The sequence below is a fragment of the Semicossyphus pulcher genome, unplaced genomic scaffold, assembly GCF_022749685.1.
Source record: "Semicossyphus pulcher isolate SPU_LCO1_2020_fin unplaced genomic scaffold, fSemPul1.0.p SCAF_20, whole genome shotgun sequence".
NCBI lineage: Eukaryota > Metazoa > Chordata > Actinopteri > Labriformes > Labridae > Semicossyphus > Semicossyphus pulcher.
In genome coordinates, this window is record NW_027211694.1 from 20,535,786 (window position 1) to 20,563,269 (window position 27,484).

The 27,484-nt window shown below is 40.4% G+C and overlaps 1 protein-coding gene across 4 annotated transcripts in view; it reads left to right on the forward strand.

The window, feature by feature from the left end:
- osbpl8 (oxysterol binding protein-like 8) overlaps positions 1 to 27,484 on the forward strand; it is a 104,495-nt gene that overhangs the window by 33,130 nt on the left and 43,881 nt on the right. For 3 of the 4 annotated variants that reach the window (XM_069670788.1, XM_069670792.1, XM_069670789.1), the window contains one exon: positions 19,797 to 19,967. In XM_069670788.1, the coding sequence (XP_069526889.1) occupies positions 19,844 to 19,967 (124 nt within the window). In that variant the 5' untranslated portion in view covers positions 19,797 to 19,843. Of the gene's footprint in view, positions 1 to 17,372; positions 17,405 to 19,796; positions 19,968 to 27,484 lie in introns of those variants that run through there. The other variant, XM_069670790.1, reaches the window with a different exon arrangement.

Here is a 27,484-nt window from a genome sequence, read left to right on the forward strand (position 1 = left end):
TGAAGGATTTTGTTGTGCAGTAAGATGTTGAAAGTAGTTTGTTGTCATGTGGTGTGGCTGTACAGTTAAGCTTCAGACCTGTGTTTGTGATAACTAAGGTGTCAAGCTTGGACACGGACTCGGCTGTGTTGTTTCCACTCCAGCTTGTTGTTTGCTCAGCATGTTGTCACAGAATGAAGGCCAACACTCACTGCCACGCTTTGCTCAAGGGCTGCGTGTACAGCTAACACAAATCATGCTGAGTCCATTAGCATGACGGAGACATTTGTATTGCTCAATTTTTGTTGCTTAATAGAGCCGGAACTGATATTATCGGCTGATATGAGTCTATCATTGATGTTTCTGTAACGGTGTCTGTGTTTTCCTAGAATGCGTTTATCATTGAATATATAATGCAGAGAACAATTCTCATGGTGGTGCAGAAATGTTATAGTTTGTTAGCGGTGGACGGTTATGCTCAGACTCCATAGTTTACAATCCTCTCAGCACTGTCTGCAGCACATGTAGCAGAGCATCACAGCTGAGCAGGCGCTGCTTTGCCACAGAATTGTTTGACAATGTTTAATGAGTTATTTGTTTACAATATTAGCTTTCTGAGTACATCTGCACAGCAATATCGTTGCAAAATTGTAGCATAGTCTACAAGTTCTGGTTCTCCTACCAGCTCAAAAATTCACTATATATCAGCGGCTACATTGGTAATCGATTAATTTTATCCCTCCTAATTGTTCTGTATCAGTCAGGCTTGTGTCCTTCCTCAGAGAGATATTCTTGCATGTATCTGAACCAGGCAGACTGCCTCCGGCTCATAGCCAAAACATGGAATCTAATGGAGGCTAATGACAGAGGAGAGGTTGATCTCCGGTTGCTTGCAGCAGGGGATTGAGCAACAGGGACACATTATAAACACATGATAGCTCCTTAATGCAACACTCTTAATTTCGTTTAACAGCCGAACTAATCTGTCAAGATACAAAACTCAATAAATTACCGGCAAAAACTACGATAAAGATTCTTATTTGTGACCTAAATGTCTGACGATGTGCGTGCTCACTGAATGAGGGGAAGTAAACAAATGATCTGTTTCTGGGATGCAGTTATGTAACAGTTTTACAGGACTGGTGTTTGTGTTTTCCATTTCGTCCCCACAGAAGAGGCAGGAATCTTGGCTGCAGCACAGCGGTGCAGCAGGCAGCTGGGCTGCAGAGAGCGTAATCAGATTGATAGTACTATCTGAGGTCTGTGCATTGGTTCAGTGTGAACAGCTGGCAGAGTCTAATTCTTCACTTGATGCCGATTCTTACAGCAGGAGAGGGAATCATTTTTTAAACAAGCGTCGAAATGGTTTTTCACAGCAGACCACCAAAGCAATTATGTGTTATCATTTAAATTCATCATAGGCATTAATAAGATTAGATTACTGTTTTGTTTTCATTCCATTATTCAGTCTGACACTCTGTCCCTGTTGGCTGTTTCCGGTGCCGGTAGATACATTCCCTTACTTTGGTAAAAGTAGCCAAAACCTTTTAGCAAAAACACTCTATTACAACTAAACCTCAAACATTAGGTAAAAGTATGTTTTAATGTGTGATGCCGTAATATTCTAACAGCATGTGATGATGAGGCTAGGGGGAATCTTCTATCGCAACCGAGAAATGTTCTGAGATAATCTGAATTAATAATCATCATAAATAATAATCGTTTATTTCTAACAATTATACAAATGAAGACGCCTGCCTCACATGAGACACTTCAACACAGTTAAAAACAAAAGACTCAAATAGTAAAACAAAAATGCTTCCTGCACAGAAGCTTTAAGGTTCCTGAAAACAATCATTTCAAGTCCAACAGGTTTTGAGGTTAAGAGGTGAGATTCCTCCTCCTGGAATCTGAATTTACTATTTAAAATCTCTCCAATTTGATTTATTATTTTTCGCACATTGTGCCAGCAAATACATTTAGAAAAAATGATACTATTCTTAATTATTCTGTTTATCTAAAAGATCATACATCTTTGAAAGATGTATTTACAACATTTCTATTTTAGCACGGTTTATACCTTGATATCAACCAACCCAAGGTGAAGCTTACTCAAATATTAATACACGTGGGAATCGCCTAAAGCAATGCATTGGTTTATTATGCTCAGTACAGGCTTTCTAAATAATAACACCTAAAATAAAAATGCAGTTATGTGTAGAATGGTAGAACCACAGTTCCATCTGTGTAGCGGAGTATAAGTATAAATTAACATATGATTGAAAGTATCTAGAAATAGAAAATTGTAGTCAAGCCAAGTACATTCGCGAGGTAAACTTAGTTACATTCCACCACTGACTGATGGCTGCTTATGAACAGTGCTTCAGCAGCAGGTGGCCTCCTTTGATATACCATGTACTGATCTGTTCTGTTGTCATTTTGAGTTTACATAGAAGAGATTATCATTAGCAGGTCTTGTCATGTATCTTATTGTTATGTTATGCTGATTGAATTTTTACAAGGTCAATCTATCTGTCTATAAATGGATCCATCTCATCCATGCCTGCATTTTTTCATGGCTATTTTTTTGGCTTTTGCACAGAAAGATGATGTTTTCAATCTTTATTGCTGTAAGGAAACTCAGATTATCTTGTTTGTTCTTCTAACAGCGGAAGCTGTAGTCTCCTATTTATAGATCATTTTAATGCTTCTTGTGTAGCCTCAATTTCGACTGACACATTAGAACACCACCCATTTGTTGAAATGAAACTTCTCAGTTTTGGAACTAATTAAAGATTCTGCAGACAACACCTCAACTTGTCGGAAAAATCTAATCTTCCAGTTTGAACCTCCTACAAGACAATTCAGCTTTCTAAATCCCCCAACAAGAAAAAGATCCAGCTGGGATCAGCCACTGGATCCTTTTCCTAGTTGATGAGTAAATCCTCTACAGCGGTACGAGGTTTGAATTTCATATGACTGATGGCTTAGCTCTCAGCCTGGCCATGCTGAGACAAATTGCATACTGCACCGCCTTTGATGAATGGGTTGTGCATTGTGCTAATATAATAAAGGGCACCTCATTTCCACTATGCCTGTTCATAAAAAATGAATTCACTTGAACTATTATAAGTTGCTATGAATGTAAATAATGGCAAGAGCTAGATCTTCCACCTAAAAGTCAACAATTTCAATCATCAAGCGAGAAGAACAAGAGTTGACTTGCACTTTGTCATTTGAAAGTCTGTACTTACAGGAGAAACGGCATGGCAGACTCTACGCTTCACAAAACAAGTCTCAGAATGACCCTTCAGAGTACAGTGAACACTTAGGTTTTTACAGGGAGCCTTAATTATCTGCTTAGGGTTTCTTCTCTCCAATACAAAGGGATTTGGGTATTAAACTCTTTTTAAAAAGACAAGAAAAATACACGGTATCAAGTAGTTTCACCTTGTAATTTAGTGTATCTCCAAGGCCCGTCAGTTTGGACTCCTACAAGGTTTTTATTGGAGGGGAAGTAGCAACTTGTGCAGCTGAGCAGTTTCACGTAAAAACTTGTCTTTGGCTCACTATCTTACTAAACATTACTTAAAATTAAATAGTTAAGAATTACAGTGACTTGGAGCACTGGATTAGCTCAGTCGGTAGAGCAGTTGCTCCATATACAGAGGCAAAATCCTCTCTGCATCAGCTGCTGGTTCGATCCCGACTTTGGCTCTTTGGTGCATGTCATCCCCACTCTCTCCTCCCCACATTTCCTGTCTGTCTTAATGTGCTAATCTTGAAGATATCAGTTTCCTTTTTCGACTGTTTGCCTTCATCTGAGCGTCGAGTTTGTTTCTTTTTCTTTGGATTTTCACTTTTTTTTTAAGTTTTATCTGTAGTCATCGATCTTTTCTTTGTTTGTTCAGCCATAGTAGATTACTGATATTCGCAACACCTTCAGAGACCGGAAAAGCAGCCGCTTAGCTCCGCCTACCCTCTCTGGCAGACCAATCACTGCTGGGTGATGGAAAACGCGTCACTAACTTGGCACCGCTTGTGATTTTTTCCGTGAAAGTCGCACCAGACAGCCAGTCTATAATACTTGGCTGATGGAGTTTGGCGATCCAACTGTCTGATGGGTGTACAGCCCAAGAAATAGCATTTGAGTTCATTATTCTGTAGTGAAAGCTTAGCACTGTACCTATCATGATTCCTACCTCATTATCATTGTAGATCTTACTTATTGCTCCCATTCCTTCTGTTAAGAACATTTACCATATCGCCCTTGTGCTGTCCCTGAGCCATAAGGCCCCCCAGCAGGGATGTAACTGAGACTCCACGCTCTGTGAGGTCCATGGACCCTCTGAGATACCCCCCACCTCCCTTGTTTTGAAGGCTGAAATGCTAAAATGCTACAGTCTAATGACATGCAGCCTGTGTGAGGTCGACTGTTGAGTGTAAGCCACCCTCCACAACACCCTCCTCCTTCCTTCCTCATTAAAGAACACGGTCAGGACACAATTGTACAAACAACTGTCGAGTGCAAAACCAACAGGCATCTGCTTTTATCTGCTTCCTTCCTTGTGGCCGGTGAGTTGACATCGTTACGTTTTATGTTCTCAATGTAAAGGATGAAAAACAGAAACCTAGTGGGATTGCTCCTGTTTGCTGCGTGTGTCGAAAAAATGCCCTGCTGCTGAAAATGATCTCTGTATGGATTTCCTGTCAGACCATACAAGGACATCGATTTCCTTTCTGTCCTCTTCTCGCCTTACATCATGGAGAGGTTAAACACTCTACATTTAATCGTAGTTCAGCACCTAGCGAGACATGTTATGTATCAAGAACACTTTAAGAGCCATTTGTTTTAAAGTATCCTTATTATTAATAGGATGTACATGTACATGTTGTCTTCATTGGAAAGTATTTTTTAATTCTGTCCAATTAAGTAATTAAGTGACCACTCATGACCCTAAGTAAGCACAAGTGAAAAGAAGTGTTGTTTCATCTACAGCTGCACCTGTACACTCACTACTGTTTCGGCAATAACTTTATGTATGAGACAGTTTTGCACCAATCCAATTTGGGTCAGATTACTACCACATGTCTGGAGTGCAATATAACTTAATCATAATAAAGTATTATTTCCCAGTTTGTAAAGGCCTTGGTTGTTGAATTTGTATGCAATGAATTATATTGTGCGAGTGGCAGTTAAAGACCATGCATGTGAAATCATATTACTTACTCTTGTGCTTGCTACATATGATATCGACGTGACACCATATCTAACGGTCCCTTTTCAGACACATTTTTTAATACCTAAACCTGCAATATGTGCATGTATCAAACCAATCTGATCCCAGTGCTCACTTTGACACACATTTAAAAACTAATATTGCTTCCTCCTGTGATAGAATTCATAAAGGCTTCGTTTCTATGTAAACCATTATCTCTTCAGAGGTGCTGTTCATACACCACAGGTTTGAGACCAGTGGTTTTAAAATTGAGAAGCGCACCGTCCCAGGGGGGCATGGGATATGTTGAGGGGGGAGGCAAAGATACTCCATGAGGTGATTTGGCACAATTTGAGTCCCAAAATAAGACTCCTTCTCTGAGTCATAACTCTGTCACATCTCAACACGCGGGCATGATGTCCATATTTTTAGATTCAGTGTGACTTACACGTCCCCGGGATATCATTATCTCTGACCTGTCCATCATGAACAAAAGTCCATGTTTCTGCTTACACATCATAGAAGCTAAGAGAGGCTCTTCATACCTCCGGTACGTGCGTGGGGATAATGCTTTTCAGAATCAAAATAATCCACTGATAGTTGCCTGCACATGTCCGTGGGTACAGTGCAAACAGGATCTGCTAATAGCTTATCCAGATACTTTTAATAGTGCCAGTTTGTCATATTGTAACAAATATAGACTTAAAAAGAGTTTTAGCCCACAGAATAAAATGACAAGAATATATTTCCTTCTTTCATCCCCCAAACCCCTCAAATTATTAGAACAGTACTTCCAAAATTTAGAAAATAATCCCCCAAAAGGAAGTAAGAAAAAGCACAATAAAAGTTATATAGGAATTTTGTGTTGTATGACATGAAGTGATGCGTTTGTACGTGCACTCATTGAGACCATGGTTAAGAGTCATATTGTTTGCTTTCTTTCCGAAAGGGTCACATGATAGGGGCCTGACGAATCAGGAAAGAACGCATCATGAATAATCAAACCCAACCAGCAAGCGCTTCATTATTTCCCAAAATCTTTATTTCTGCTGGTACACATTAGAAACGCAACCTGAAAGTTTTCAAACTTTAACAGGGTCAGCAGTGTTTCTAAAAGTTTTAGGGGCTCTAAAACACCTGAGTAGTGTGTCTGGTTGGCGTAAACATAGCGAAAGGTTTGTTGTTATTACTCTGGTTGTAGCTTTACTCTAATGCACATGAGTATAACTAGAACTAGAAACTAGAACTGAAAACAGCATGAAAGCACAGTTTGTGCTCTAACCTCAGCAAATAATGGAGCCGAACTAAAAACTGTCTTACTGTGGATAGGTACATCTGGGTGTTACCTGATTCCCCTAATAGGGTCCAAGTCAGCAAGGCTCCGATTCACTTCAATCGATGCATTCCTAGTTGAAGATTTCATGTCCTGTGAGGTTTAACACATTCAATGCAGTAGGCTCATTAACGGGGGCTGCTTTTGGGCTTGCTCTGAGGCAGCACACTGGTCAAGCTCCTCAGTCTTTACACCTGCTGCCCAGCACAGTGCTGTAAAGCTCCACTCATTTAACCAGTTTTGCTCTATAGTAGACAATTGCCTTACACCGCTCTACCATAGAAGTCAAAGTTTTAGAACGTGTTTAAAGCTTAGCAGGTGCAAAGGTGAGGATGAGTCAGACCTGCTCGGTGTCGCTTTGGTTTCAACCAGAGGAAAGAAATGTGAACTCTCACCCGCCCTGTTTGTGTTCCTGTGCGGATGACACCAACACTCTGATACATAAAACACTCTGGGTCCTATTTGCTGCTCCCTCTGATGCACGACAAGATTGTAACTCCAACCTTTCTAGCTACTTTTCAAATGAATTGGTCCCACAGTGTGGAGTGTTTACAATCTTGGCTCAGGTCTCACTTCGGACAGAAACTTGGCAAACAGACTCGGCTCTGGCCACGCTCTTTAGGCCCATATCATTAGCTGTTTTATTTATGCCGTGTGTTGCAATTCCACTGTAGCTGTAAATCAACCACCGTATGGGCCGCACCCAAAATTTGCACCTCACACAGCAGCTCCCCGCCTGCCTGAACTACGGCTTTGGCCACAGACCCACCTCGTGCTGACAGATGTGTCAACCTTTTGATGGATAAAGGCACTGTGACACTACCACATGCTGACTGTGAGTTTTCACACTCAGCTAGTGATGCAGAGGAGGAGGATTTCGGCATTGAGTATGACATGTTCCTGTACTGCTTCTTTTTTCCTGATGAATACATTGTTTTGTATTCTATGACCTTCTGAAGTCTGTGACAATTCAAACAAACGTTTTTTTATTAAAAAACACAAAGAAAAAGGTATGTTATCAGACCATTTAATTCAATTCCTTTATTTTTGGCTGTTATGTAATCATCCAGATCAGTTGTCTTTTCATCAGTACCTAAGTTATCAGTGGAGTTATTTTTTTATGTTTCAACAAATTCAACCCTTAAAAGAAGTGGAATAATCTGTATGATTTTTCAGTCTCAGTCTTCTTTATGTTGTCTGTATGGTTATAGTTACCATCGTACCTCTATGGTGCTTTGTCCGGCAAAGTTGCAAGCGCTGATCCACATGAAGCCATTTGTCTATTTGACAAACAATCATGAACACAGCCTCCAGCAATAGTCTGAACAAGCTGGATTGATCACCTTAACACTGCCTATAGACTGTGGATTTAACCTCTTAAGTATATTTGCACAGCAACAAACGTGTCTGTTTGACATATTGTGATTGAGAGGAGGACAGTAGTTTGAAGTTCTGTACTTAAGATTGAGTGCAATGCAAAGAACGCACTTGGACAAACAGAAACAGTAAAAGGAGGGTAAACTGTAGACATGTAGACAATGTAGACATGCAGTATACACTATCAGTGAATAATCCTGAAACTGGTGCCAATAGAAAACATGTTTATGTACATTAATTTCTTCCAGGTAGAAAACTGCTGTTGTGTACATACAATTTAAAAAGCACAAAGCAAATGGAGCTAAGGAATAAACTAAAAATAGTCTTGTTGTGTATGAGGGTGACTGATAATAAAAAAGAGTGTGGAAGGGTTTGGCTTTTCCATCTGCCATGAGTGAACGTGCTCAAAGACTTTGGTTTCAGCACCCAGAAGAGGAAGGAGTTTGTCATGATAGTGTTTCTTACTGTTGAGCAATAAAGCTGGTTTTATTCTTTGGAAAATAAGACTAATCAGAAACATTACCCTGCATAGAAACATGACATCAGTTAACCTCTTAGATTTGAATCTAACATGTCTCCTGTATGCGACTCTCATGTTTTCCCAGGAGCCTTAACATCAGCCTGAAAGCCTCCCTACTCCTGTACTGTAACCAGCTGAAGCTCTAATGTGCCTTGTTTGATACCAGGGGCTTACGGATGGTGCTTTTTTTCATGCAGGAAATTAGGCTGATTAGATTCATGTGTTCTTGTGATTCTGATGAGTACTCGACCTTTCAGACAACAAGACTTTCAGTGAAGTCGACTGCCGGGTTGGTTGTATCAGGTTGCTTGATTAAGGCAGGCAAAGTGGATGAAACGAGATACGTCGTGTTCTGTGGTTTCCTGGAAACCACTAAGGTTGTTTTGAGTTTATTTGGAATTGAGTTTTGGTAAATAAAATACAACTTCCAGCTATTTTATTACACTGTTTAGAATTACCAGGAGTTGTGCAATTGTATTATAAGGGAAATGCTCAGAACAGGAAGCTCTTGGAGTCCAGACACTGTAGATTGAGCTCTTTTTTACTGCTGCTATGATGGACCATACATATTATTATATTTGGCTTTATACCGTGTAATACAACAGATAAAACCCTGTAATTGCCTTCAAAAATAACAAAGCTATTAGGTCGGCTTTGCTAACACACTGCTGATTAATCCAGTCTTTCAAAAGCTGTTGTGATGAACGTCTTTATAGTGTGTGCTAGGCGGGAGACTTTCCTTAACACTCCCTTCCATTAACACTTAATAGTTAAATTTGAGGTTTGCAGAGGTGCATGTGCTGTCAAATAACTAAATATATGACATGGATACATATTACATCAGCTAGATCTATTGTAACTCAAAATTGCTTTCTTTTGAAAAGCTGCTCTAATCGATATTTTTGTCTACACAATGGATGAAATCATTGGTGTGCTGACACACTCAGATAATCATAATTAAGACTGCAGTTCCTCTAAGGTTTATGGGGTGTTTTGCTGTCTTTCTAAACTTTAATTTTGTTTCTTGCATCTGATCAGCATTGGTTTGAGATACAGCAGTCACCTTTTTCTACTAGAAGCTCAGATAAACCCTCTGTACACTACCTGCCCAGTACTGATCAGCTGACAGACAAAGTTAGCAGCTAGCTTGTGAATATAGTGGAGCTTTTAGTCCAAGAGTTATATATTTTTCTCAGGAGTTTATGGAGATCAAAATAGATCTAAAAGGAGAGCGAATATTGCACTTCATTTTGCAATGTTTTCTGAAACAAGACATTCAAATTAATGCTTGTGTTGTTCGGCTTCTGCTGTAAATATGACCCTCATTTTTGGCTTTCAAAGATGCAGCTACGCAGGTATGGACTATTTGCTTCCACACAGTATGAGTATGAAAGACTGTGAATCTTAGGCTATGGCCTTCACAGTCAAATCATCTTATCCCGACGTCTATGGAGACAGAGCTAAACACATCTTGCTCTATAAACCATGCCCACAGGAGGGGGAAAATCTGCGCCACAATATTTTACCAAGGGCTGAAACGATAACTTAATGCCCCTAGCTATAAAAACCCCATTATATTTCATCAGGTCAAAGGATTATTTGAGCAACCCACGTCTACCTAAATGGAAAATATATATTTACAAACTCATTATTGTTGGTCTTTCTCAGTGTCCCTTAGAGATGGGTATCGTTAGGATTTTATTGATGCCACCTACGTTAGAATGAAACGATTGAATAAAAAACAACCTTTGATTATCTTGTGGGTTTTTGCCTTTATTTTGACAAGACAGCTGAAGAGAGACAGGAAGCGTAGGGAGTAGATAGTGGCAGATTACGTGCACCAGCACACCGGGGGTTGAAACCTGCGGTAAGTGCATCGAGGACTGTAGCCTCTGTACACGGGCGCCTGCTCTACCAACTGAGCTAAACCAGCGCACCTTGAAAATACCATTAAATAAGACTGCATGTTAATGTCAAATATCGATAGGAGTACCGTTTGTTTGGGGAGAAAGGATCTCACTGGCTTAGAGCCAGTCTGATATGGAATTATCGAGACAATACAGATTTAGAGGGGAAAATCTGAATGGCCAGAAGTGAAGTACTTTTATATTTACAACTGTGTGATTGAATCGCTAGGTAAGATCACAATTTTACCAAACAATGACCAAAACCAGACCTCGCAAAGTTTAGCTTCAACCTCTACAATTTGTGTTGACAAATGATTGTGTTTCAGGTTTTCCCATTCATCCTGCTGATGTCTCAAGTGGTATTGCCCATTTCAAGCTCTTTATTCTTTAAGGCTCGGTTGTTGTTTTTTTTATCCTTTCAAAAACTGTCTCTGTTCTTCACTCTGTTGTTAATGTATTCAACCACACAGCAGCTTTTAGGCAATTTTCTAAAACAAAGGCACTGAAGAGTGATGCATTGTTTTTCCCTTCTGTGTGGGCGGGACTTAATTGCACTCGCCGTCTCTACGGAGGATTTTTGATGGAATTGATAGACAGCTCTCTCCCCCACCATCATCAAAACGTTCATCGACCGGAAAAATGTATTCGAAGCTGTCCTGACGGATTACGTAAAAACACCCTAAAGACATTTGATGTTCTTTTTCCTTTCATTTATAACCATTGGCATCAACTTTACACTCTCCTAAAGGTACAAAACAAACTGAATGAAATGGAACCACATTCTGACTGGACTTCTATAAATGTATTGTCTCAGTGTTGGCTAAACAAATAGCTACCAGTAATAACTCAGCAGCACTTTAGTGAAAGAAAAATCTTCTCCTTATATTTTCTTATTCCCCTTAGTATTTGATATTTCCATGACAAAATATATACTATAAAAGCCATATATTTGTAGCTTAAACTCCCAGGACAGCCCATTCACTGTTAGGCGAGCTTTTTGGTTTTGCCTTCAAAAACTGTGTTGTCATTGTAAGTTGAATAAATGGCAAAAGGTGCCCTTCAGATATAGAAAATGGGAAAAAGAGCTGCTGTTGCTATCTCCTCTTTCCCAGCTACTAAAAAGAAACTGGGTCAGAAATGTGCTGCGAGTGATGTTTAAACATTATGTAATATGTCACGGCGTTTTATCCTGCGTAAGCACTCTTCATCTTTTCAGGGGAGAGAGAATGTGCTGTGTTTAAGGCAGTGTTTTCCTAGTACAGAAGCTTTGGAAAAGATGTTAGACTATGTGTTTCAGTATAGGAATAAAAACTTTAATCGTATACGTTTATAATATATATAATATCAAGGAGGACTATTGGTTCTACGGGACAGGAACAGCAACCCTCTTGAGTGTTTGTCCTGTGTTTACCCTATCTGCTTTCCGACCAAGTCACAACACAGTAGTACTAGCTAATCACAGCACAGCAGGTTACCTGGCAGAACTCTATGGGAAAGAAGAACTCTGCTGACCTTCGAGGCGTGTGAGCTGGGGAATCCAAAAAGAGGGAAGCTATCTGAGCTCATCATTTCTCTTGCAACTTCCAATTTTAGACAGTTAGGAGACAGGTGTCGAGGGTATAAACGCATCTTTTAACATTTGGAATAAATTGTGCCAATTGTGACCAAGCAACAAAGCATGCTTGTTAGCTCTAAGAGTTTTCCCCTTTGTGTTCAAACACTCTACGTGGGCCGCCCTAGTAGCTCACTTGGTAGCACACCTGCATTTAAAGATGAATCAATATCAAGCTGATTCCAGCCCTTGCCTTGCTGTGTGTCATTCATCTCTCTTTCTCCCAAATATCTTGTCTTTAACTTTCAAATAAAGGCAAAATGGAAAATAATCTTTAATAAAAAATAACTCTGACTGAATGAAATACTGTTTACACTCAAGAGAAAAATGTCAGGGACAAGTAAACAGCACAGTACAGAGAAAATCAAAAGAAGCTATTTGGAGCTATTCAAGTAAAGGAGCTTCATGTCTTCATAGCTAGCATGTTTGTGGTTAGCTCGCCAGCTATCGTTATTGACCTATTAGCCCTAGAAGCGCTCCTTTAATCCACAATTATTTTCAAGGTCCCAAACAGAATCAAAACAGGAACAAAATATGAAGATTAAAGTCACATATTTGGGGAACAATTGCTATTTTTACAGGTAAAAATATAAAGAGTCCAAACGTCATCAGAAATGAAAAGACATGGTTTCTCTTCTCCTCTTTTGCTTCATGTCTGTGTGCTTCAGATAGAAATATTTCAATTTTAGTTCAGAGCGTCTCCTCCACTGCCCTCTGTTTGTCATCTCATCAACACAGCAGGCTGCTGGCTTTGGTGTGAAAGCCAGATAAAAGGCAGACCACCAGACCCAGACAGCAAAATGTCACCTTGTCTCAAAAAACAGCAATTTCGCCCCCTGAAGCAGAACTGGGCATCAACACTTCACCTTGAGATGATGATTATATTCTGCCTTCTTAATCCAAGGAGCGTGTTTGACATGCACGTAACGATACACGCTTAAAAATTCAACTCACTCTCACTTCAAAGTTGCTCAAACAGTATAATAAGAAGCTCATATGAATACATCTGCGATCAAAGTCAAATAATGGGCCTCAAACTTCCATCATCTTTTGTTCTTTGAACAAAAGCAGAACAGACTGCTTTGGGGTCTGGATGCGAGAGCTGTCATTGGGAGTCTATTTGCTTTGAGTCATATAATCGCTTCACTCTAATCTAACACACCAGGTGTAGGTTCGCTCACCGACCTGTATTGCAGCAATATCTGCCATGTCCAGCCGTGTGTTATTCATTTTCACTTGGTGGCATCACGTCTGACTCTGACCGGGATTATGTTTAATAACATCCTTGTGACATTGTTTGCTCAGCTCCTCCAGTTTATCTCAGATCTGCAGTTTACACTTACGTGGAAATTTGCTCACACTAACTAGCGGTACCGAAGCTCCAGCTGTTGTCCAAAGACTGGGGCGTTAGTGGAAAGCTGTATGTGTGGGAACAAGAATGGAAACAATCTAGATTTTGTTAAAACAAACTGCATGATTGTCAGCTGTCATCTTTCCCAGTGTCTGCAGTCAGACCTGCTTTTTGCATCACACAGCACAGACGTGAAAGAGCCTTTTAAACTCACTTTGAATGTTTGAAGGTTCCTGGCTATTTTATCTTAACAAGATGAAAAGAAGCTGCAGTATAAGAATGTCTTTGAAAGGCAAATGCTTGTGACGGCAATGTCATATTTTCTATTCAACACTAGATCATCCTCTAAGCGAGTGAATGTCTCAGGTGTAAATATTGACTTATTTAAACAAGGTATAAAGTATGTAAGATGTTGCTTACACATTTCTGCAAGCTAGTTCAATTTAAAAACATACCTTCACCTAATTTAGAAGTTGAGTTCAATCAATAACCGTTTAGTCACACACAATACTCAACTGGTGTAGCCACAGGAGCCGCCACCACCTCCTTAGTGACCAGTTGTGACCCACATTTTTTAACCAGTCAAATTTATTTAATTAAAATCTTTGAAGATTGCATTAGAAGAACATATTCCCTCTACAATTCATTCAGTTAACAGCCTTTTTTCAACAGAAATAAACTTAAAATGCAACATAAATGCAACTACTGAACTAAAGAATGTAAATGTAACTGTAGCTGGGATTACCCAATCGGTGGACACATGGAGTGTGAATAAACTGCACCTCTACTGCACACACGTCACAGGAAACCCATGTCCTTCAAAATAAAAGCACAGCATAGATTTTTTTTTTTTCAAGCACACATCCACGACCCACTGAAAACAGCCCTGCGACCCACTTTTGGGTCCCGACCCACGAGTTGAGAACCAGGGTATTAGACTATTATTTGAACCCTCCCCTCCCCAGATCCATCCTTTCACAGTTTGCACTTATACTCATTTTTGTTTTTTAACTCTTTGTTTTAAGATGATCGCTTCAGCTTTCTGTTTTGAATATTTGAAATTCATGACCTGTCCCTAATTGGAGTATGAACAGAATACTACCTCCAGCATTGTTACAAGTACTGTCCAAGAAAATCATCATGACATGGCTTGATTTGTGCTGAAAGACAGCTAGCAATTTTTAATGACCTAAGTTTGTGACGTATGTTTTCTTCAGACTACTAGAAGGAAGCAAAAGTGCATGTTTCTTTAGGAAACTTAATATGATGAGTTCAGAGAACATCCTTGAGTTCAAATCTTAGTTTCCGATTTGAGTCTAAATCACTTAAGAGTGAAATAAATAATAAAGCAAATGTGTTTTTGCAATTAAGGGTTCAAGTTTGATCCATTAGTCATTATATATAACATACCAACATTTGTATTCAATATGTATCATCATCATTATGATCTTCTTTATCTTTGTCTTGTAATTGTTCTTCATCTTAATTTCCTTTTGTCATCATCCTCATTTATTTATTCTAAATCTTATCTTGTGTTGTACGCATCTGTAAGCACTGTTTCCTTTGTTCAGTTACTTTTAACAAAAACTTCATGTTCCATCACCAGTGGTGGTGGGTGGGAGTGTGAGTGGGGGTGGACATGACCTGCCATTATCATAAAATTAACATTTTGTAATGCTTATGTAAAAACTCCTGCAAGTGTTGAATGAGTCAGTATCGAGTCAGGAAGTAGGCCCATGTCGATTGGTCCGTCATGTGATTATTCCTCTACCCCTCCACCCGAGTCACCAACAAGCCTTCACAGCTCGATCGTCAAATGATAGTCAAAGAGCTTTGTTAATGTGGGCCTGCCACATGCAGTGATCCAACAGTGTGGCTCTCATTACACTGTAGCAATAAAACTGTTATCCGGCAGCTTGTCACGGTTTGTATTTTTATTAGTGACACTCTCAGATTATTCATAGCTCTTCACTTTGTCTCGCTGTCAGTCTCCGCCTGTCTCCCACACACTCATCTGCATAATTAATCTGCACCAACCATCAGGTGAAGCTTTTATAGAGAGCATCCACGCCGGGTTCACACATCAGTCAGTCAGTCAGTCGAGGGAACCGGGGATTCGCTGAACCTAACGGACAAGATGTTTCAATTTGGGATTAGACTCGGGCTGTGATCAGCGTTGGCAGCATCATCTCACAGGTTAGAAAAACATTAGATTGCTGATTGGAATCCCTGGACTATTTAGGATTAACTATCTAGGAATCCTCCAAGTTTTCCGGTCACAAACTCCTCTGACCTCACTGTCTCCCGTGACTTGAGGTCAGTGTTTTGCAACCTAGAGGGAGTGGCTTAAGTGTAACCGTGTTTCCCCACTGCGAGAAAATGAGCTGAGCCAAGATTAAATTAGAAAAACCACTGTGTTGATGCTTCTCCACAAAGCCTTGTTAATCGACCTCTGACGTTCAGTGACAGTTTCCTAATCCGTTTGCCCTATTATTGTAAGCAGCTATTAGTGCTGTCTATCCTCTCAGACTGTGGCTCTAAGGTTTGGAACCAATCACAACTGAGCGATTTTGATTCCCACTTCCTGATTAACTGAGCAATATCCAATCAGTGGCATTGTCTTCCTCGTTACTGAGCTGCCTGTGGGTTTGTTGCGTCTGACAGGAGATTAGTTCAGTCGGGCGCTCTTCCAGGTACAGCAGCGGTACGGGTGTAAGTCAGTTGAGTGCGCTACCTGCTGCAGCCCTACGGATGGCCTTATCTGCCAGAAGACATCTTGTTAAAAGTCCAGTTCCAGGTAAACCTTGATCAGACCCATAGTGCTCCTGAGGACATGGGAAATCCACAAGTGTGTTGACATGTTGTGTTTCTGAAAGATAATTGGGTGTGACTGAACTGAATCAGTGTGGTTACTTCTCAACTGCTGCAGGAGGACAGGGGATAGCAAAAGTGAGCAAATGTGATCAGATTGGGTTTATCTCCGCCTCTGTTATCTGCTGTGCACAGGAACAGGTGGAGGGAAATTGTGTGTGGACTGGAGCTACTCTGTGGGTTGGACCTCTTTTGGCAGTTGCCTTGAGTTAAAGAGATAGAAACTGTCAATGGATTTTTACTTTACATCTTACAATTATAAACTTTCCTTGATAATAATATAAAAAGGTTATAAAAAAAGTTTAAAGACTTTTAATGGGAGAAGGAGGAGAGGCCTTGGGCATATTTTTATAAGGTAATTAAATTTATTTTGCAGAACAAACATATCAGACAGACACAGTTTGAACGGTCGGTGGCTTGTGTCACGTGAGCATAATAAAAGCTTCATCTTAGCGGCCTGCAAATGGACAGATGTGTTTTGTCTGATGCTGTTATTACATTGTAAAGCCTTTATATGCAGACACTGTTGATAATGCTGATAATATAGAGCATCCCTTATTATATATCATCAGATTAATAATTTAAAAAGGTGATACAGTACGCTTCTCGTTATGAGACAAAGGTGATATAGTAAGGTTCATCAGTGTTTTTATGAATTGATATTATAGGAATAAACATGTCAGTCAACATTTAAGCTATTTATAGTCTTGTTTACTATTTAAAATGTGTGTGTATGTGTGGTAACAGTTCATTCCTCATCTACTATTGTTCCCATTGCTGCCAGTTTTGTGTCAAGTTTTGTCTTCTGTTAACATTTTGTTTAAACTAATGTCTGTTTTTTCTTTTGTTTTCTGTCTCTTGTCTCCTCTTTTTTTATTATTTGTTGTCCTGTCTGGCTGCGGCTTCACCCGCTGCTGCTGCTGCTGCTGCTGCTGCTGCTGCTGCTGTTGCTGCTGATGCTGCACCACTATCGCCCATCCTGCTGTCACGCACAACCCACCACTGCCAACATCTGGTCAACAACACATGGTGGACGCACCCTCTTCCCTTCCCCTCCTTTAATCTGTGTCCAAAATCTCTGACACACTTTTTCAATCCCTCCCACTCTCTGATCTCTCTATGTTCCCCCCACTATCACTTTTTCCCCCAACCCTCTTGCACTTTTCTTTTTCTGTCTCCACCCTTTTCCCCCTGCTAGCACCATGCAGAGTTGAGAGAGCACCATGCCACCGCCGGTAAGCCAGTGACCTTTCAGTGACAGGACTAAGGGCAGTTCACACAGTTGGGGGGGGGACTCAGGGCTGGTTCTTAGGGGTAGATGCAACATAAGGGAATGTGTGTTTTACAAATAGGTCAAAATCTCAAAATAATGCACCCGTTTTCCACTATTTCCCCCACAAATGTGTTATTTTTTTTAAAGGTTTTGTACACCTAGAAGGTTTTTAGGCTACTTATAGTTATTTTAATTGCTCTGCCTGCACCTTTGCTTATCCTGCAAAGGTCTGATCTCATTAATAAACTTAACTGCAGCTTGTCAGTCAGCAGAATTTGTCTCTTTTAAGACAGTTTAGCTTCGAGCTTCCTTTATACTTGCAGGTTTTTCAAGTTGTACAGCATGGCTTCCTCTTTAAGAAGAAAGTACATTCTGTTGCAGGTTTTTACCCCCTGGTCTCTCAGTGCTGTTGTGGAGATTCCAACCTTTAAACTCTGCAGTGAAGTGCACTTTTTGAAAAGTGTCACCATGCGTAACATAAGTGGCCATATACTGTATGTGTTTGTCGCTTTGTAAAGCTGTCAGTATTTGACAGGGTGCATACCCATGAATGCATACAGTGCCTTGCCTAAGTACTCGACCACTTGAGCTTTTCCAATTGTTGTCATGTTACACCTCCAAATTATAAGGGATTTTATTGGGTTGGTATTTAATGGATCAACACGTAGTCTTTAATTTTTGTAGTGGGAGGGAAGTCTGTTTTAATTCCAGGTTGTTAACCTATAAAATGTGGCACAGTCCGAGAGGGGCGAATACTTATGCAATGCACTATACATGTATGTGCACAGCTTCATCTGCAACAACAAAACCCTGCTATCTGGTAGGATAGACAGGCACCGACGTCACTGGATTATGATCCGGATTATTTTTTATCTTTGTCACCAAATGTACCCGTGTGTGTGCGCAAACCAGTGTGCAACACATACAACCTGTTCTCTAACTTGAGGATACATCCCAGTGGAGGGTTTAAAAGCTTACTCTTTTGCCAGGTTGGAAAGACCGTCAGCGGCCACGTACTGCATTTTTAATGGAACTCACAATAAAAGTTACTGATGTGATTAAAAAAAAAAATAGTGACCTAACAAAACATTTCTGACTCTACAAATATGATAATGTTCAATTTGATGAGAAGTGTTCATTTAACCACATTTATTATTGATGAGTAGTTTGCAGTGCTGTTAAACCATACAGAGAGTTCTCTTTCTAATATTTTGCTTTCTTACAGTGTCATCAAAACCTGAAACATTATAAGCTTTGTAAAAGTGGAATTCATAGCAGAGCTTTTTACCTTTGGGTGTATAAATACATCTATAATACACCTGCACAGGAAAGGGCAGGAATACATTGTAACCTGTAGCCATAAAACATCGTCAACTGCAATCCAGAGTGTGTAAAAACAAATTAGTTAGTGTGAAGAGAAGTCATTAAATTGGAAAATAAAGAACACGTTATATATATGCCAACTGGACCAACTCACTGAATACAGAGAGCAAGCCTACACATCTAAAAGTCCAATACCAGTAATAGCTTTTAAACCATAAAAAAGCTGAGTTGTATATAATGAATAGCGTAAAAACATTCACTTTTGTAAGATTGGAACATAAGAATTTGTGTGGCTGAAGGTGTCCTTGAGCTCGTCTGTCAGAGCTGTCGGGCATTTATCTCGTCGTGTGCACTTTTGAAAAGCAGCTCACTGGTGTTTTCTTTTTTTGTAAGAATAGATACATAGAAGATTTCAGTAGTTCTCCATGGCCTTGTTTGAGAAGGAGGCAGTCATTCAGTTATTTAATGAGAATATAAAGAACTTGTTCAGGAAAATAAAGAACTTGTTCAGGATAACCTTCAAAATGTGAAGAATGTGCAAAGAGTCATCCTAACTCCAAACGAATACTGGCTTCCTCATTCACTTCTTAATCAAAATAAATCCACAGGTCTACAACACAATAAAGCATAAAGAGCGAGTGTCTTGTCTAAGAAAGATAAGACTTGTGTTTAATTCCATACGTTTATTTTGGTCCTCTGTCGACCAAAATGAGCCGAAGTATAACATGCCAGCTTGCTTCATCAGCACCACGTAAACAAGGTGGAGTGATAAGCGAAAAGCACACACATCGAGGTCATCAGCACTCATCAAAACCTTTTTTTTTTTTTTTTTACAATTGTGACACATAGATGAAAATAAATGTTATATAAGTTGTCAAAATGTGCCAGAAGATGCTCCACAAGAGGGCTCTTTGATGTTCTCTGATGTGAAGTAAGACGGCAACACGTCTGATCTCTCCTCTCATGTCCTTTCTTTTCATCTCCAACCTCCCTCGGCCCCTCCCCCTTTCTCTCTTCTTCTCTGACTCTAGCTGTCGTGGTGAGCGGGGATGACACCCTCCTTCTGACCCCAGGCAGGATGAGCCAGCGCCAGGTGAAGGAGCGGGACAAGGAGAGGGAGAAGGAGGCGGGCCTCCAAACGCCCAACAGGGAACACGTCGCCACCCCCTCCACCCTCAGCCCGGGGGTCAGCTACAGCCATGGTGAGATACATGCTTTCTTTTTCACTCCACAGGTTACTGCTGCTGCTGGTGCTTCACTGGTACAACGTTTAAAATCCCCAGAGCTCAGCTCTGTTTCATACTATTTAAAATTAAGCTCCATGGAAAATTTGTTGAGTAAAATACGCTCACAGCTGCACCCTTTTTAGACAAGACCTGTACCTGTGTGTATAATGATGTCATATTTCCTTAAAATGTTTAATTGAGATTTCAGAGAGAATATCAAAAGACACTAGGAACTAATGACAACTATTTGTGGACTAGTCATCGATGATTGAGACTAATCGGATAAGGAATTGCACAATGACTTTATAGCTCTCAGCTTTAAATGTAGTTGGAGGTTCTTTTAAGCAACTAATTAACAATAAAGACAATAAATATGAGTTCTTCATTCAAAAATATGTCTTTTGATAAACAGATCCTGCAGGCGATCCTTTTCTTTACAAGTTTTAGGATGGTGTTGCATCGGCTGCTGCCATTTAGCTATGTTTTTTTTACCTGTTGCTTCCTGGTCGCTGTTTTGAATGCGCAACTCCCAGCAGAAATCGTAAGAATGCGAGATGGCTTACCCCTCAGCAACCCAGCTACAGAAAACTTCTGTAATTATGGACAACTACAGTTTTGTCGACCATGTTGACTAATGGCTGCACCCCTAAAAGACACACATCAGTATCTAAACTCACAATTGCCTAAAAAAACGAAAGGATGTCGTAATGATAGAAAAATGGCATAAATCTAATCTTTACTCCGATATGTTTTTTATAGACGCTTTTTTTAAAGGCAGTTATTCATTTTTAATGTATATGAAGGACATCATTTAGTTCCAAATATATACTAGTTCCTCTGCATTCAAAAGGTCGCAGACTGGATCAGAGCAGGAACTAAACAGGGGTATCCCACTGATTGTACAATGCAACAAATATGAGCACTTTAAGAGAATGTAAGCATCCTGTTTCCATTCCATTTATTCACTCTACCTACATAGTCCTTCGTGTATCCCGAGCCTCCAAACTTTTATAATCCAGCTTCCTTTGTCTTTGTTTCCTGTTGTTAAAGGTTTTCTAGATTTAAGATAACACTTTGGGATAATTAAAGGCGTACTTTTAGGCAGACATTTGTAGCCTGGGGACAGCTGTCACAGTTATGTTTGGCCATTAGCTCTCCCAGACAGTCCTGGTGGACAAACAATGACTCATACTCATTTGAAGAGTGACTCTCATCCTGCCCGTCTACTCATGCTCAGCCACGAACCTGCAGGATGATGATCTTTTTGTGCTGCTTTTGTAACCCTGTAACCCTCAAGATTTGACATTTCAAAGGTCACCAGAATCCGTCTGTTTGGTTGAAAATCCTTTGGTTTTCTGATTGCGGTCTAATAATAGTAACACTACTGGATATCCACAGACTGCAGATTAGGAACAGATCAAACAGAGGATGTATGACTGTGGAGAAGTAAGCTCAAGGGTACATTTAGGTAAGGGTCTTACATCACCCTTCACACTGCTTCTAGCTTGTTCTTGTGTTGCAGCGCCCTCTTGTGGATTCTCTGCTGTTGTTAGTGAACTGCAAGATTTTGTTCTTTGCATCTGAACCAAGTAAATTTGATTAGCAGTGTTTGGTCTGCTGTTTGCTGGTCGTTTGGATCCATACAGAGAATTTCCTCCAGACACATAATCTGCCACGTTCACTCACTTTTTTTGATTTGAAGAAGTAAGGGCATGCGTTTGTCTCTGGACTTGCTTTATCTTGTTAAAGCTGCAGTTTTGCACTATTCCAATCAGTCAACCTTTATTTATTCATGAGACATCATCAAAGTGAAAAACAAAACTACAAAATGATAAAAGGAACGGGAAAGATAACACCACAATTTGCTAGATAAAGTGGCATTCTAATTTTCCATTCAGGGAAGATCATTTGATGGATAAATGAAATGCTAAATTAAATACAGTTCTTTAATAAACGTTGCAATTAGGAAAGATAATTTGATGGATTCATTAAAGTAAAGAAAACATAAAATAAAATACAGCGATGTTAAACAATTACAAATAGAGGTCGGGAGGTTTAAGATCAGAAGTTAAAATTGCATTAAATGAGGAACTCTATTTTGCTCCTGGTGTCAGGTGCACAAAGATTTAATAATGAAAGTGTCTTATTCAAACATGCAGATTATCCAAGCTTGAGTGTTGGCTTTTATGAGTGGTTGTAAACTTCCATGTCACGTTTCAGCAGCTCCGCACTTAATGACATAGATGCTATTGATGATGATATTGAGGGAATTGATGATGTTCATTAGGATATTCATGATAATGATGATTAAAAAAAAAAGTACTTCTTTACCCCCTGTGCACTGTGCGATCAGCACCTCGTGTCTGATCGCACCTGAAGCTGTTTGTTGGCACTCACTCACTTTGTTCCCTCCTGTCTCGGTCGTTGCTTGTGTTGTATTAACTCTCAGATGAACGTCGCTTTGGACAAAAGCTTCTACTAAATGAAATTGTAACATTTTAAGTCTGTATTTTATTGTCACAGCAAGTTGAATCCTTTTGTGTTATTACATTGTCTTGTGTTTTAAGAGCCCTGTATGCCTACTGTCTACCACAAGGGGGAGTAAGAATGACATCGAAATAGACAGACATCCCTTATTTTTTATCTCCATTCAACAAATGACACACATTATACTGTTTGACTCCCCTTCCCACACTTGTACGTGTGAAAAATGTTTGAGTCAGCCATCACTTTTCATAACTTCTTCAACAGCTTGGTGATTGTTTTTTTTAGCTTAACTGCTGTCCAGTTTCTCGGCACTAAATGTCAGACTTCTTCCTGTGTTTATGTTTGTTTATCAGGATAATACACGCTTTATGCACTGTAAACAGACGGGACTAGTAGTCAAGAGCACCTTTCTGCTGGTGCCGTGCTTCTGTACTGCACACTGTTTGTCAAAGTGAATCATACTAGTGTCACTAAGAGACTTTATTCTTCAGCTTATACTTTAGTGTTCTGTAAGCATGATATAGTAGCCGTAAAACCGACAAGCATAAGCGGCTGTTGTCTATCCAGCGACTGCATCTGTGAAACAAGAACCAGTGAGAGAGCGCCAAAGCTTTTTATTCTAACCCTCGACTCCATGCAGCACAAAATGGGTATCCATGGCAACTGATGTTTTCCTCCAGCTAGCCCCTTGTTTATGCGTCAAAGTGATGACGTGTTTTTCTTGACCAATGTTTAAAGATCTGGTAATATCTGTCATAGTTTAGAGACTGCAGACATGAATGAATAAGATGTTGATTATGGGCTTCGGTTGTGTTTTTCACTGTAGAGTCACAGGGTGATGACTGATGCAGTGACGTAGTTATTCCTGGATTGAGATGTAGATTGAAGTGGTGTGAAAATTTGCAGTTAAGGTGATAGATCAGGAAGATTGCTTTCTCCTGTGTATTTTCCACAGCTCATTTGATGCTGCTTCGTACAAACATTCACTCGAGGATAATTCTCATAATTTCTGTATGAACGTAATTACATTTGATTGACCTCAGGAGTGTAGTGTCTCCCTTCTGAGTGTCCAATTTGCTCTAATTATGCAGCAGCAATCACCATCTAAAACACTTCTTCACATGGTGTTTAATTGGTAATCAAATTCTCCAAAGAAAGACCTCACATCTTCATTAGCAGGTTTTTAATGTAAAGAAAATTGGGGTTTAGAAAACACAATTGTCAATCTAATAGTCTCTACAGTGTTGTTACTTGCGAATCACAATAGCCCCTTTCATACTGCCAGTTCAAGGTGGGATTATTAAGCCTCAGTTAGGTCTCGTCTTCTGTGTAAAACGCATGGAGGCTGAATGGTGGGGCGAAGTCGTTCCGCCTCTGAGCCGGCATCAGAGCCAGTTACAGAGGCGAAACGGCGTCTGTGTGAACAGCGGAGCCAGCAGGGCAGAACCGTGAATGTATATCTGAAGCATACAGTACACTTGATTTGCTTTTTAATAATTCTTTAGCTTCTCACGTGTCACAAGAAGTTTCCTTATATTTTTCCCAATAAAGTTTAAGATTTGATGTTTGATTTTTGTTCTTGTCTGATGTCTGATGTTTGTCTTAAAATTCCACTATTGTTTAGACGTTGATGCTTTGTTCAGACAGCAGGCAAACCTGATTTGGTTCTAAAATCCGATCTTTGTGATGAACTGTCTGTCCTGGTTTTTTCTAAGATTGGATTTTCAGTGTCTAGACATCATAAACCACGATGAAGCCGTCAGTTACGGTGTACGCTGCTGGCTTTCCAAAGCAGAAGCGTGGGAAATGGAGATCCATTTACTTGATAAAGATTTATATCAAGAAAAATCTTGATATCCAACAATCGTGTCATCCAGCGGAGCTTTTGTGCTCTCCAATCTTTCAGGAACCATTCTTGATGCTATCTGAATATTCCAAAATAAAACCTGTCTGTGCTACTAGTCTGAAAGCAAAAAGCTATTAATAGTAAAATGTTGTGTAAACTAGTTTGCAGACTGCTTTCATAATCTAGCTGGACTGTTTGAATTATTTAGTCGATTGTGTGTTTTGTAGCGTCATCACATACGCACAGACAAACTGTGGCGTCTGGGGTCTGGCTGCCAAGTTAGCTTTTTTATTTTTGTCTTTATGACTCATCAAGAATAAAAATAAACTCGGCAGGTTGTTTGATAAGACTTCTTCAATCGGCTTTGAAGACGTTCTCGCTTTAACCGTCTTTCACTGACTTGCAGTCCTGTCTCCAGGTAAACAGAGAGTCTGCCTTAGTGAGAGAGGGGTGGAGATGAGAATGGTGTAGTGGTAAGGTAGTGAGAGAACCGAGGAATATAAAAATCAGATGGTAGTGAGTTGAGAGGTGTAAAGCAAGGCAGTGCAGGAGGTAGAGAGAGCAGGTGGGGTCATCATGGATTTAAGCTCAGCCTCAGGGATTATGCTCCGCCAGACGGCGTTAACAACATGGAGGGGGCCGGTCTTATCAGCACCCTCAGCCACTGGCAATCCAGCGCTCCTTCTTCCGCTTATGCTCCCATCCAATAAGTGGCTGAGCCCCGTGAGGCCTGAACGCTAAGAGGCACAAGTCTGGAAGTGGAGATATTTACTGTAGATTGTGTTGAAGTAAAGGAGGACTGGACGAAGATGCCGGAGAATATCTTTGCCGTGGGGCCTGAGCTCTGCTCGGACAGCCGGAGGCTTGCATGGACTGACACAACGTGGATCTAAAGCCGGAGGGATTGTAGCATGATTTGAGAGATTAGAGTCCTGACATTTGACCTTGGGACACTTTTTCTTTTAGTTTTAGCCTGACAGAAATCAAGGTACAGTATGAAGTAGCACCAGTTGGCAAGCTAGTGCTTAATTGTGTGTCAGTTAGAGCAACAACTTCAGATTCCCGCCCCCTCCCTCCTCTTCCAAGACGATTTCTGATCTCTTCTGTCTCGTGGCTCTATGCTCTACCCTTTCTTAGTTGGGTGCCTCATGAGGATAGAACGAAGATCACACCAATGTAACGTGGCTTTTGTTCACAAAATGTGTCATGTGGACATTATCTTGACTCGCGATTCTTCTTTTCTTCAGAGTGCCTGGCTGTTCTTACTGTGAGACTAGGAGTAGAGGGATACAGCAGAAGATGCCTTGGGGCCAATGTTCAAAAAGCCTCTTTGTTGCAAAGCTAATCCCAGGCTTACAGGGTCTCTTTGTAGCCTTTATGTAACACTATAACACTATATATATGTCTGTCTGCATGTGACCTACTGTCTGCAGTGTGTGTATCACTTGCACTGCATGGTATCAGATGTATTGCGGCTCGTGGGTTACTGTGTCATAGTTTGTCTGTAGTGTGGTCACGTTTTTGTGCCTGACATGTGACTTTAAAGGTACTTCCTTTGAGCTTAGTGTTCTGTTAAAGCTCAGGAAGTCACTATAAAAGTATTTTCCCATCACTGTTCATTCTGAAAACCAAAGTGCTGCTTGTCAGCTCAGAAAGCTTTGCTTTATTTTCAGGTTAAGGAAAAGTCTACTGGATAAATTAGACTCTACAGCTGTACTGTTAGTTCTGTGAGGCTTTGAGCTAGATGCCAAAATCAACATGCTAACATCATCACAATGCTAACATGTTAAGCAGGTGTGTTTTCAGAGTTCAAGCTTGGTTTAAATTGTTTGCATGTGAACATCTTCTCATTATAATAATTATAACTAAACAGAACACGACAGCTGTGGCTGATGGGAAAGAAAGTATTGGATTGCATTTTTAAACTTGATGATGGTGCAACGCAAAAAGTCAGAGAATCACCTATCTTAGAAGACGGATTCTTCTAGTCCACTGTTAACAGTCTGACGAGCAACGTAAGATACGAGACAGGAGTTGTAGTTGAGCGATGACATCTATAGCTGTGTCCCAATTCAGGGGCTGCATCCTTTGAAGGGCATATTTGAAGGCCGATTGCATCACAGCGGTGCCTCCCAATTCTAGGGCTCCTTCAGATGCAGCCGACAAATGCATGCTCCTTTTCCCGGGCCAAGAAGGATCCACGGAGTGCATCCTTTGCAGCCCAACGTATCCTAAGATTCATTGCGCGCCAATTCAAACGAGATGTCGGACTCTTAATACACTTTTAAATGTAAATGTTTTGGGTTTCAACTCAATCAAATATCTAGCTTTACTAGCCCTTGAAACAAATCACTTTAAATAAAATAGGTTAAATAACGTGACATTAGTTATGCTATCTAGTTAGCCAGCTAGCTACCTGTTGCTAGACGACTTTGCAGACGGCAAGGGTAGGGGCGGGAACAGCTGCTGACGCAAACAGGAAATCCTACGTAGACCAGACGGTCTCATTTCAGTTCGGCTTTAACAGTCTACGTAGGCTATGATTGACCGTGCCTTCGTAGGCCGCATCCTTCGAGGGCTGCGGCACCTGGATTGAGACACAGCTTATGTCTGGATTGTTATCTGCACACATATGCAGCTATCTGTTTAAAGAGGAGAAAAACAAAACCAACAAAATGGTCATCCAATGGACCAATCGTTCTGCCTTTTTTGCTCTTCACAAACACTGTTTAGCTGCAAACACCTAAAGCACGCTCAAACATGATTGGTCGTTACAAACTGAATACAGGAAGCTTCAATGACTAAAATTCTTGTCCTGTATCTGTACTTAAATTTATGGCAGTCCATACTCTAGTTGTTCAGATATTTTTTATTGACAACAGAGCGATGGACAGTTTATTTTGGCCTCTTCGGTGAGACTCAACACCTGTGTTGGGTTACTGCTCCACAGGGCAGCCATAGACCTCATTCACCCCGGCGCTGGCTCGTCTGGCATGGCAGCACTCGGTATACCTGACACCGGCTCACCTGATACACACAAGACATAAAGCACTGGAGCAGGTAGACATGCTGCACGAGTATCTCCATCCAGCCAGCCAAGCCAAAGAGCTGATAATCAAACAATGCCCACATTTGTACGCTTAATGTTACTGCACAGATG